At 46.1% G+C, this 12,548-nt stretch overlaps 1 protein-coding gene across 1 annotated transcript in view; it reads right to left on the bottom strand.

Annotated features, from left to right (window-relative positions):
* The window catches only part of Enpp6 (ectonucleotide pyrophosphatase/phosphodiesterase 6), a 112,584-nt gene that overhangs the window by 19,014 nt on the left and 81,022 nt on the right, over positions 1-12,548 (bottom strand). Inside the window, exons 4-6 of the mRNA XM_074054878.1 lie at positions 7,227-7,368; positions 6,631-6,810; positions 3,394-3,531 (exon numbers count right to left, since the gene is read on the bottom strand). Coding sequence (XP_073910979.1) covers positions 3,394-3,531; positions 6,631-6,810; positions 7,227-7,368 — 460 coding nt within the window. The remainder of the gene's footprint in view (positions 1-3,393; positions 3,532-6,630; positions 6,811-7,226; positions 7,369-12,548) is intronic.

Here is a 12,548-nt window from a genome sequence, read left to right as displayed (position 1 = left end):
TATTTTCAGAGCTAACAATGTCCACAATGCAGAGTCACTGAAAGAATTAGAAACAGTAACCAAGAAGTACTTAGTTCAAAATAGCTAAGCTTATTTTCTTGTTGTCATTAGTGACTAAAGTTATTTCAGTCCTGGGGATTGAACTCAGGGCCTCACACTTGCTGGGCAAGCACTCCACCATCTGAACCATGTTCTAGTCCCTTTGCTTTTTGGTTAGCTTTTCACATAAAGTCTCATGCTTTTTCCAGGACTGGCCTGGGATAGAGATCCTCCTACCTCTGCCTCTTGAGTAGCTTGGATTACAGGTGTGCACCACCACACCTGGCCCCTAAAGACTGGTTTTACAGTAGTCATCATTACTAATTTAAGGTGTGTGGGTTGCCATCCACGTCTCTGCATTAGTGAGTCAACACTAATCTTCCGGGGATAGTCTTATTTTCTCAAACTCTGATCATCTTATTTCAGATTTCTTTCTTTTTGAACTATCTGTTCACATACCTTTGAAATGACCGCAAATCTTCCTTTTGAAATAATTACACATCCTAAAAGCTTCTCCAGCAATTGTCAACGTCTGGGCATTCTTCCTTTCCGTTCTATGGGGTTCTCCCTCCTCTCAAGCTGCACAGTGAAATACTGGGGCGTCCTTGCTAACTGATTGACTCTTAGTTTTGGTTTACTCAAATGAACATATGTGTGTGTAATACACACGCAAGTAATACGGTATACGGTATGCACGCTAACCATCTGGCCTCACCCACAGAAGATACTAATTTGCCAGCTTCCAGCAGGGAGGGGAGGGAGGTGGGTAGGAGTGCTGGGAGCAGCGCCAGGAGCAGGAGGAGCCCCTCAGACTTGCTGCAGACTTCCTCGGGGTGGGGGGGCACTGCCAGGTGGAATGGTTCTCCTGTGCTGTCCTTTGTTTGGGGGACCCTGTCCGCCTAGTTCCTGCCTCTGCCTGTCTTTTGTCTTGCGACTATGGCCCCCTGGTCTGCATTTCAGCACGGTGCCAGGTCTCAGAACCGAAGCAGACCTGGGGCAGGAGTTTTCCAGGCACACTAATTATTTGATGAGCCCTAGGGAGAAGTTTCTAGTGGTTTCTGGGCAGAGCAGGTTTGCAGAGCGGTTTGAGAAACTTCAGCACCAGGGCTTTGCAGGTGTATGGGCTGCTAAATCCTGGTGCCTAATTCTGTCTTCGTAATTATGTATCCTTTCCTTAAAAACAGATTCTCTTTACCCTAATTCTGTATATAATCTTCAGAGTCCCACAAAACCTGCTGTACTCCTGGTTCTGGGATACGTGTGTGTGTGTATTTTTCCTTTTCTGATAAAAGTAGAGGAGTGCAAGGAGAAGCCATGTTCTTTCTTTCCTCCTTTGGGATGTTCTGAGGGGATGTGATGCTTGGAGCTGCAGCAGCCATTTTGTGATCTTGAAAGGAAAAGCAGAAGAATTGCCCTATAGCTGGCTCGGGAACTTGACATTACTGAGTTTCTGGATTAAACAATTTGGGAACTTCCTACCTCCATACTTTTGGTTAACCAAGATAGTAAATCTTCAGTATTTAAGCCATTATTCAAATGACCTGTGACTTACAATCAAGAGCATCTTAACTGATACCTCTGTGTCTCTCAACACTCTTATTCATTGCAAAGACTGCATCTTCTTGCTGAATGTGTGACTGAAGATATCATATTTTCTTTCCACACTGAACCTCTGTTGACATGGAAGGGCCCTGTGTTTCCACACCCGGGTCCCTGGAGGTCCACTCCTGGGGGAAGCAGTGACATCATGCCGACCCCTCCCTAGTCAGGGATCCAAGGACTTCCCACTGGGAAGCCCACCTTCTTATGGCAACCTACAGCATGCCCCTCCCCTTCCAAGCCTGTTTCCGCCAAAGCGCCCCCAAGGCACCCTGCATGCTTGCAGTCTTCCTCCCGACGCTGGCCCATGCTCTCGGTGTGACTTCAGCTACACACAGTCACGCTAAGACTGAGGGAAAATGTTCAAAAAGTGAGCTCTTTGCTGTGACTTGGAAGGTTGGCTTTACAGAATGCCGGTGGCTGGGCCTCTACCCAGGGCGCCACCATGGCTGCAAGTGTGCTCCGTGCAAGGGGAAGCCAGGATAAGTGGCAATGCTGGAGGCTGAGGCTGAGCCGACCTCACTCAAGTTCACTCACTCCAGGTGAACTTGGAACAGCGTGGTAAAGTAAAGAGGACAAGAAGTATGTTCTTAAAGGAGACAGTGCTAGAAGGCAGAGGGACCCTCTTGGACTCATGGATACCTTTTTTGGTGGTTGTTAGTTTTTTCGTTTGCTTGTTTTGTTTTTTTTGTGACAGGGTCTCACGTGGTAGAGTTTATCTAGAATTCACTCTGTAGCTCAAGCTGGCTCCAAACTCCGTCTCTTGCCTCTATCTTAATCTTGGGGGCCTTTTTAAATTCCACAGCAGACATAGGCACAGTCTGTTTCAGAAAGACCTAGTTGGCCTCTGTAGTGTGCTGTCAGTATTTCTAAGCAGATCTGCTTTGTTCTCAGATCCTTAGTGATGAGGGGCTTCCTTTTTTATGAGCACACAGGAAAAAGTCAGCCCCACTGCAGGTCTGAAATTCATGGCCCAGAACCCCATTTTTCCACACCCAGCCTATTTGACCCCAAGGCATTTCCACAATCAGCATTTCCACTGGTTAATCACCTGCTCCATCCCTTCTGGATTATTGAGTAATCTTAGGTCTTACATGGTCTTGGCTTTACCCAGCTACTCTTTTCAACCCTGTAGTCTGATGTAAATGCAACCAACTTCAAACTCACATCTGCAATAACGCATGTCATCTTCAAGAATGAATTCTAAACGTGACGTCACCGTGGGTTCCCCTGGAGGATGGGGTCATCCCACGCTGGCCCATATCATAAGCTGATTCAAGAGCCTGGTGGACGAGGAAGAGTTTGCCCAAGTCACTCAGGCACGAGGCAGTCAGTGTTTGGGCCAACAATGTTAGATAATCCTCCTGTAAAATCAAGCTGGGGGCCTGAGTCTGCGAGGTTCTGTTTGCCAAACATTTCTCTTTTAAAGGTGAAAGCAAAGCTGGGCCTCTCCTTGCTTTGCACTCCCCAAAACAATTGCTTTTGCTTTAAAGTGAACAGGTGACATGGAAGCCTGGGTAAGCGAGTGAAGGCCTGCTTATTACAACACGGAGCAATGGAATCTAAACCATGACTCTGGGTTCCCATTGTGTCTCCAAAGTCATCCGATCCAGCCTTCGCATTTTCCACAGAAGGAAATACTAAATTGAATGACACCTATGGGAAAGATCTCGTCGGTGTTAAAGGCTGGGTCATTATTGTTTATCTGGGGACTGCTTGATAGAATGCGCAAATTGCCATACATCTTATAATTACCTCAGTTATGAACCAGCCTTCGTCAGCCACCAAAGTCAAAGGAGAGACAAACTTCCCTTTCTTATAATAGAACCTGTTGGGAATGGCTTCTTTCTTGTAGACGGTCATGTGTTCCACTGAGCTGAGTTTGCTATATACCTGCAAAGAAAACCAAGAATGACCAGTTTTGCACTCTGTTTCTTAAATGCATAAATACTTAGTAGACCTGAAGGATGGGGACTTCATGAAATCAAGGAAATAAATTGCCAAACATCCAACAGAACTGATTACATAAATATCAGAGACTTCTGTATAGCTCAGAAAACAAGCTGGTTTTATCTAGGAAGGCTGACGAGCCACCTAGAAGCGAGCCCCTAGTGATATGTCAAAAATTCCTCCTATGTGTGCACCTGTAGACACACAGAATAGCCTAGCCACCCAGCATCAGTGGAAGTGATAAAGAAATACTGGTGTGGTTCTGTAATGGAATACCACACAGCAGCGAAGATGGATGAATTGCAGCTACAAGGACACATGAAAGAATTTCAGGGATGCCAGTCTGAGAAGAAGTAATGTGTTGCAGGAGTATAAGCAGGATTATTCCTGTCATATGAAGGTTCAAATAGCTACAAAAAATAATAATATATATGGGAAAACCATACAGAGAGCTACAAAAACGGTAACACGAAATTTAGAAAGTGAAATTTAGGGAAGTTTCTTCTGAGGGGCAGAAGAGAGGGCAGGAGATGTCATAGGTAATGTCAATGCCCTACTTCTTAGTGAATATCATTGTCCTTTATGCTTACACAATTTATAATAATTCCTCTGTATATACACAATAGCTAGTGACTATATAATAAAAAGTTTATTTATATCAAAACTCTATACCTTTAAATTAAGAAGAAAATGAGAAGCTTGCCTGCCTGATGTTAAATACCACAAAGATCAAAGAAAAAGGATGTATTCTTTCATTTGACCTAGGGGAGCATCTCATCCCTATATGCGAATCTTAAAAGTACGACTGATTGCTGCTAATTACATTGTCAATTTCATGGTGAAGATATAAAGTTTCTACACTCTTCTAATGTTTAGTGGAAGCTTAAATTTTTATGGCTAAACTTAAAATCAACTGGCTGATGTTGACTTGCTGGCCATCAGACAAATCTGGCATATCTCCCTGAGTAGAAGTGATTATAAAATTGTATTTATGGACTCAGCTCTGAAAAATAGTCTTTTGGCTGGTTAGTAGAGTTTCTGATGACCCCAAGAATTAAGTGATCCTATTTGGTAGAGTCCAGAGTTCTTAAGGAAAGGAGGATACATTTGCAGAACAATTTTGGAGACATGAAAACGCTGATGATGTACAATAGGTCTTGCAAATTGGTTGTCCGTTACACAACACACCAACACCCAAACACAGCCTCCACTCTTGAGTGACATCTTAGTGCTGTAGGCTGCTCTCAGAGCTTGCCTTAAACATGGCGTTGGAAGAAGCTCTTTCCAGCTCATACTCTGTTGGTGCCCAAGCATTCTGGAAATGTCACATTCCTAGGTGCCAAATTGGAGACAAAGATGATCATACTCGCCAGGAAGACAGAGCTAGTCCTCAGGACCTGCCAACATGTAGAATGTTCTTTCCACGTTCATATTTAGGGAGTCCATGGGGAATTGGTGTGAACACATGTAGCACCTTTCATTTCCTGAGAAAAAGGAGCATGCCCCTGGGGAATGGGGCAGAGTTGGAAGCAGAGCATTGTGGGTAACTGTGTCCCTCACCTCACCCTCCACATAGATCTTGTACAAAGCTGGGCAGGGTTGGGGGGGACCTCTTCCTAAGCCAAAGGCATGGGATTCTGGCCTCCACCGGTGCCCCATGGATGACAACAAGTTCTCAGAGCCAATTGCACCATCGCTGTGAAGATGGGTGGGGACAATAGTCCCAGGGCCTCCACCTGGATCCCTGTGGCTGGCAGTCTCCATCAGAGCAACCTCACCTCCCCTAGGAAAGACAGGTGCTTCCTGGTCCATATAGCTTTACCTGGGAATGGGCAGAAGTGACATAGCTTGCCTTGGGAGGTGACAAGGCAATTTTGAGAGCTAAGCAGTCAGCCCAAAGTGTCACTTGTCCTTTCCCACTTTCTCTGGGTGGATTACCATACTGCCGGCTATAATCATCGTTTTGAGGTGAGGTAAGTAGAGGTGTCCCATCTCTTTCCAGGGTATTGAATTCTTGGAAAAGAGGCAGAGTTTCGTCTCCCCTCTGTGCACTGTAGGAATTCCACTGCACCCTCTTGGGAACATTTGCCTTTCATGGTGACCATCATCATAGGTAAGTGACATACACAGTCTTTGCAGTGGGCCCCATACACTTCTGTGTGCTCCCACAAAGTCCACAGCAGCCAGAGGGTAGCTGCTGTGATGTCACCACACTCACATATGGGGCGGGGGGGAGGGGTAGGCATTTTACCCAGTTCCCAGGAGATGATGGAGCCGGGATTTGAACTCACAGGGTGTGACTGGAGGTTAAGTTCCTGACTCATTGCACACATGGTCTCAGTTCCCACTCGTCACCTTCATGCCTCCAGTCCGTTGGTGAAGACAGATCAGAGAGGCAGCTTCCTTCCAGAGAAGGAACATTCCAAGACCACCTCTCACAGTCCCCTCATTTGTCTAAAAGCCGTATTTTGACCAGTAATAAAATAGGCCTTGCTTACATGTGCTGGGCGGAAGCTGAACAGTGTAGATCCTTTATCTCATTTGATCTGCATAAAACTCAATGGGGTAGATGCCCTTGTACAGAAGAACGAAGAGTCAGGAAAAATGAACCACTTGACAGAGGTCACTTGGTAAGTGGTGGCAAACTAGGTCACCTGTCCTCAGAGTCCAATCAGCTAACAGTACTTGGTGTTTCAATATAAAACTCAGGAGCCAGTCCTGCGGCTCACACCTGTAATCCTAGCTGGTTGGAAAGTGACATCGGGGGGATTGCGGTTCCAGTCCAGACCAGGAAAGTGGTTTGTGAGACCTCGTTTCCTAAATAACCAGAGCTAAAATGGACTGGAGGTGTGGCTCAAGTGGTAAAGTGCCTGCTTTGAAAGTGCAAAGCCCTGAGTTCAAACCCCAGTCCCAGCACCACCCTACCCCTTAAAAAAAAAATTACAGGAAAAAGCCCCAGTACTGCCAAACAAACAACTAGGGAAAGGAATGAAGTGTACCCTGATGTGGATGCATCCCCCACCCCGTCATGGCATTTCTTGCCTCCGAATGCTTCCCTGGGGCTGGCCACAGGCTCACAACGGGCCCCCGGTCCTTCATTTGCTGCAGATCATCCAGGCTGATGTACTTGCTCAGTTCAATCACTTTGTCCATCCAGAAAATGTCTGTCATCCCATGATCTGAGAAAATGATGACATTCAGGTTGTCCTGCAGGCCCCGCTCCTGAGGGATGGACAAAGACAGTCACTACCCACAGAGAAAAGCATTGGATTGGAAAGTGTCCTAACGAGGTACTTTTAAACTATAAATTATAGCAGAAGAGATATTTTCTCAGTGCTGAATTTAATCTACTCATCTGCCCTGATGGGAGGAAGTTCAAAATCATGACAGAAGCACTTTGGGGAGGGGCAGGGGACACCACAGCCACTATCCCAGGGCCTGCTGAAAAATAAGACCAGGCTTCTTACTTTTAAAGGCATGCTGTCTGTTTTTGTTCCTTCACAACATCTTGAGAGTTGTCGTGTGAAGAGAGAGCACTGGCCTTGTAAGAAGGAAGATATTGTGGGGGTGATGATTAGGGAGACAGTGAGAGAGTGACAGGAGAGAATAGCAGACCAGTTGTCCTTGCTTTAGGTCACCTGGATCCACTGGGTCATGTACTTCAGGACAGTGTCCACGGCCTTGAGGGCATCTTTTCTCTGTGGTGACGAAGGGCCGTAGTGGTGGCCTTCCACATCGATGCGCTCATGGTAAATGGCTGCTAGGTCAGCCCGGCCACTCCTAAGGGAGCAGGCAGAGAGAGGCACAGCTGAGGGAGGTCCTGCTGGCCAGCCCGGTGCAGGCACTAGGACCCCCAACACTGCCCTGTGGAGCAGGCAAAGCCCTTATTCCGAATGAACAAGGTAAAGGAATACCAAACCAAAAGGTGTCAGTGCTGCGTGCCTTGACATCTAGTGGTCACCCTCGTCCTGGCCACATGGCATGGTTGAGCGTTTCCCTAAGAGTTGGAAGATGGGACAACAGACACAGGATACTCCATCTTAACCACCCGCTGTCACTGGAAGGTCCAGAAAACAGGAGGCAATGGTTTAAAACCTATTGTTCTTTAAGAAGTCGCTAAACACAACCCTAGATTGTGGGCCTAGTGGCCTGGCAATCAGAATGGCACCACCACAGCAACCTGTGACATGCAAACAGATTAGTATTTAGGGCCTGACACCAGAGAAACTCCCAGGACACTAGTTCTGTGGAGACATGTGAAAGGTCCAATGTGAACACAGACTGAATTCTAGTGGTAACCATGCTTCATGGGCCTCCCCCACCTCCACCCTTTCTTGGCAAGAGTATCAATGGTAAAAATCCAAGCTTAGCCCTTCTTGGCCAAGAAGGGCCGGAAGCCAGTGGCAGTGACTAGAGTAGGAGGCTTATGGAGCAAGGAAGGGGACAGGAAGTCTGGGTGATGCACGCGCTTTCCTTCTCATCGCCCTTTCCTTTATGATGCCCCTCCTCCAGCTCTGGCTTCGCCATTTCCCCCATAAAGCACCTGAAAGAGGTCAGATGACAGTGGTGACTATAATAATGACATTAACAAGAACTGACAAAAGATGAAGCAATGGAAAAGAAATTAAAGCTAATTTCTTTGCTTGGACTTTACAAGAGATAATAATTATTACTTTTGGAAGACTGGCATATTACTCTTGAAAAACTATGTTTTAAACACACACATACACACACACACCGCCCCCCCCAACACAAGGCATGGATTCCCCTGATGTGGCAGTGAGATGTCACATCAGCAGGAATGAAAGAACATGTGTTCAGAGCCTGCAAGATTTTGAATCTACACACTTCTTAACCCACGGGGCTCTATGTCTCTGGGTTGACTCTGTCACCCAAGTGTGGAGCCACAGTGAACTTTCCTCACAGAAGTGCATTTCCAGATTCCACAGATGAAGAGACAGACCTTCAAGGGCTCCAGGTGTTGTTATTCAGGACCTCACAGAACTCTGGGATGATGCTAGAACCTTCCACCTCCAGAGTCAGAGCACGAATACCTTTACCTCTCTCAATTGAGTCCTAGAACGTCTGCCCACATCTACTCATCCGCTAAAGCTGTGCACATTCCAGTTCTGCCTGGCATCTTCCTCGTGACAGTCACATACTCTTTCGTGTTGTTTTGCTGGGTACTTGGGGGTTTGCATCACGAACGGTTTTGAGGCTACACTGGCTTCAAGTGGAGTGAAATTGTTAGCCAAATGTTCCCTTCTCTTTTTAGAACAAAACAGACTGACCCCTCACTAAAAAGCCCCATTGCCACCCTCTCCACAGCGTAGATGGGATTAGCTTATTATTGAGAGGTTTCTCACGAGTGATATCATTATACTTGCTAATGTGTGAATGACTAATCCAAACTCCCTCTGTGTCGACACACAGTTGAGTACAAAAAGTCACTTTGGGTCCCATGAGTGTGTAGGTGGTGGGTACAAGTTTATACTAGGTAGTACCATTTTTATCCATATGCTGAAACTTGCTTGGGGCCCATGTTCACTGAGAGGGCTGGTCCTGCCTCCACCACTCCATTTCAGCAGAACATAAAAGCTTCCATAAAATCTGTCCTGCGGATAAGCCTCAGCTTTTAGTCACTGGATGTTCTAGCCTCTTTAGCGCTCCAGGTACACTGGAGTAAATCATCTATTTCGGTACCCACACTTCTGGCTTGGGACTCACATGTGGGCTCCTTTTAATACAACGGTGACTTGCTACCATGAGGAGTCTTTGCAGACAAGACTGCAGCATTAAAGTTCAATGAAATATTTCTAGCTCTTATTTTAACATTTCACCTTAATGCAGCAGTTATCAGACTGGCTTCTCCATGGCTATTTACCAATTTACAGATCTCTGTGTGATCAGAAAACTAGAAAGTATCACAATTTACGTGATGGCTTTACTTCAGGAAGCTGTCAACCCCAGGTGCCAGGAACACTTGATTTGGGATGCTCACAGTTCAGGGATTACACGTGTGAAAGGGTTCTGTGATTCATTAGGGAACCGAAGTCTCCAAGGACTGTTCGGAGTTTAGCAGATAAATTCTTGGTAGCCAGCTGTTTTGCACATGGGTCTGGTCTCTATCACAGGCCAGCTCGTTTGTAACTGGTTGGCTGGGTGAGAATAGATGAGTGGAAATGGCTGTCTGCTGATGGCCATTTACAGCTTTAAGGCCCAGGAACCATGCCAGAAGACCATGTGGCCATCAGCTTAGTTCTCTGAAAGCCCAGTCCTGTAAGCCCTGGGGTTCTGGGGCACCCAAGTCTCCTATCATCTTAGGATTCTGTCCAGATTGTTTGATTGTTTGCAAAATGAAAAGTTCATAATGTCACATCCATTTTCCTTAAGGAAGTGAGTTGGGAAGACACAAGAATTAGGGACAGAGAAGTGAAAACAAATTAAAGGAACGATTAATTATTCACTTGTTTGTGAAGGCGTCTCATTGTAGTATGTCACCACCTTATTAAGCAGGATTTTCCCAGCATATAAGCACCACGATGCAAGTGTGGACACCTAAACGGATGATATTCTGTGTGAATCAGCACATCTGGAATGCTAAGGATGCTAGAAAATGAAGCAAAACTTAGAAATAAGGCCCCCAATGGCTGCATGTCTCTTTATTGCCATGCTGGAGCACTGTCCAGTAAGCTTGCTTCAAGCTCATCAGATTTAACAACTAACTAGTGTTCACACTCTAAACTTAGCTGCTAACTGCAATATATATTATAACCTGATAATATAAAAATTACTTTTGTCGGGCAGAGAAAGCAACCTCCTAAATTACAGGGGTTTTGTTCATTGTCTTCTGTGTTATTAAGTATTTCTGCACTACCAATACTCATCTATTACTCTCCACCATTCTTTTTCCTCACCTGTGTGTGTGCTTCTCAGATCTCCTTCTAACTAGGCTCACCAGCCTCTCAACTCCACAGTAGTAAATTAATTTGAGCCTTGGCATAACTCCCACAAAAAAGATATAGTGAGCACATGAAAATTTGAAAATTACCTTACAATTTTTTGTTATGGTACTAGGTATTGAACCCAGGGCCTTCAGCATGGCAGACAAATGCTCTACGTCTTGAGTCACACCCCCAGCTCTTCTGTTTTTATTTTGTTTTTGAGATAGGGTCTCCCTAACTTTGCCAGGGCTGGCCTCAAACTCACTATCCTCCTGCCTCCCCAATAGCTGGGATTACAGGTGTGTACCACTATGCTGACTTGAAAATTACCTTTTGACAAATCATGTAACTGCACAAATCTTTATTCAAATTCTTTCTTCCCTTCCCACTAACAAGGAAGTCTCAGTTGAATGGCAAAATATCTACATGGGGAGAGGGGCTGAGCATGGGGTGAATCCTACAACTGTCAGGAGGTTTTGGACTGGAGACATGGCTCAAGTGGTAGAACATCTGCCAAGCAAGAATGAAGCTTTGAGTTTAGTTACCAGTACCACCAAAAAAATATTTGTAAGCTTCAGTTTCCTCACCTGAAAAACCTACTCAATATCTATGTTGAGTAGTAAAGGAGTAATGTTTGTACAGTACTTGCCACACAGGAAAAGGGAGGGAAGGGGACAGAAATGGCTCTGGTTTTTCTTTTCCTTTCAGAGGAAAAGGAGGGAAGAGGAGAACCCGATCTCTGCTGAGCCTAAGCCTGTGTTCCCTCTCCTTCTTTCTCAGTCCACAGAGAACAGGGACCTAGGCCTAGAATGTGTGTCAGCTTTCCTGTGGAAAGAGCTGTCTTATCCATCTAGTCCCTTATTACATAGAAGCCACTGAGGCTCTGGGATGTTAAGGAATTCCTCTGACACCCTGTTCAACAGTTTGGGGTTTGACCAAGGATGTCAGCAGCACAGTTTGTGACCAACCCTTTGGTGAAGCTGCATGATCAGTCTGCCGGGGCCACGCACCATTGCCTGGTCCCTTCTATGCAGCCAGGACTTGTTGGCTGCCTCCCCTGCAGTCTCCTCACCCACCCCAGGATCTACTTAAGACTGGTTTTGGCTTTAGCATCAGGCTCCTTTTCCTGCTCACTGAACTATGAAAATCCTGCAAACAGAACTTCTGGGAGGGTGGATTAAGTGATGTGGGTGAGGAGGTAGTGTGTGCAGGACTGCTACCTACTGAGTCCCTTTGTGTGGCGGCGGGGACAGAAAGCACCAGTGACTGGAGCTGCTACTGCTGACTGCATAAGATAGTGAGCAGACAGCAAAGGTGCCATTCTACCTCTGCCCAGGGTGATGGACCTATAAGAGCTCCAGACCTGGTATGTCCCCAAAGAGAACATGGCAAAGAAGCGGTTCTCAACGCCTCTTGCTGTCTGACCCTGCTTCTGGGCATCTGAGGGTGTGGATCTGGTTGGAGAACTGAGGAACTGCTTTTAGTCACTTCCCATGCCGGAAAGACCCAGGAGACTGGGACCAAAGCCCCAGTCTAACTTGTGAGATCTAAGGTAATGTGCTCAACTTTCAGAGCGAGTGGTGTCTTTTGTAAGATGGGGAGAACAACACCTGTGTCGTAGAGGAGGTGAGAGAAGAAAGTGGATTAATGGAAATAAAGTGCTTTGGTCCAAGGCGGTGGGTATTAAAAACAAGTTCTCATCCCATTCTCCTTTCCTCTGTGCTGAAAAGTTGTTTGAGTTCAAAGGTAACATCTCACAGGGATGCGGCTTGGGTGGATAAAGCTTCCTGAGCACAGGAGGGCAATGCCCAGATCACTTGATCCTTCCTGCCAGGCATGCATTGCGTGGACCCTCTGCTGGGATGTGCTTGCGTAGACCTCCATGTTCAAGATGCCAGTGGTCTCTCCTGCTTTTGGTCAAAGCTATCTACCCCATATCCCACTCTCTCTGCAAAGTGAGCAGATACCCTTCATACACAGTAGCGATTTGGAGAAACGTGTGTGCACATTTGGACA

This window comes from Castor canadensis, chromosome 14 (genome assembly GCF_047511655.1).
Source record: "Castor canadensis chromosome 14, mCasCan1.hap1v2, whole genome shotgun sequence".
Lineage (NCBI taxonomy): Eukaryota > Metazoa > Chordata > Mammalia > Rodentia > Castoridae > Castor > Castor canadensis.
Note: the sequence above shows the minus strand (reverse complement) of the source record. Positions and strands in the feature narration are given on the sequence as shown.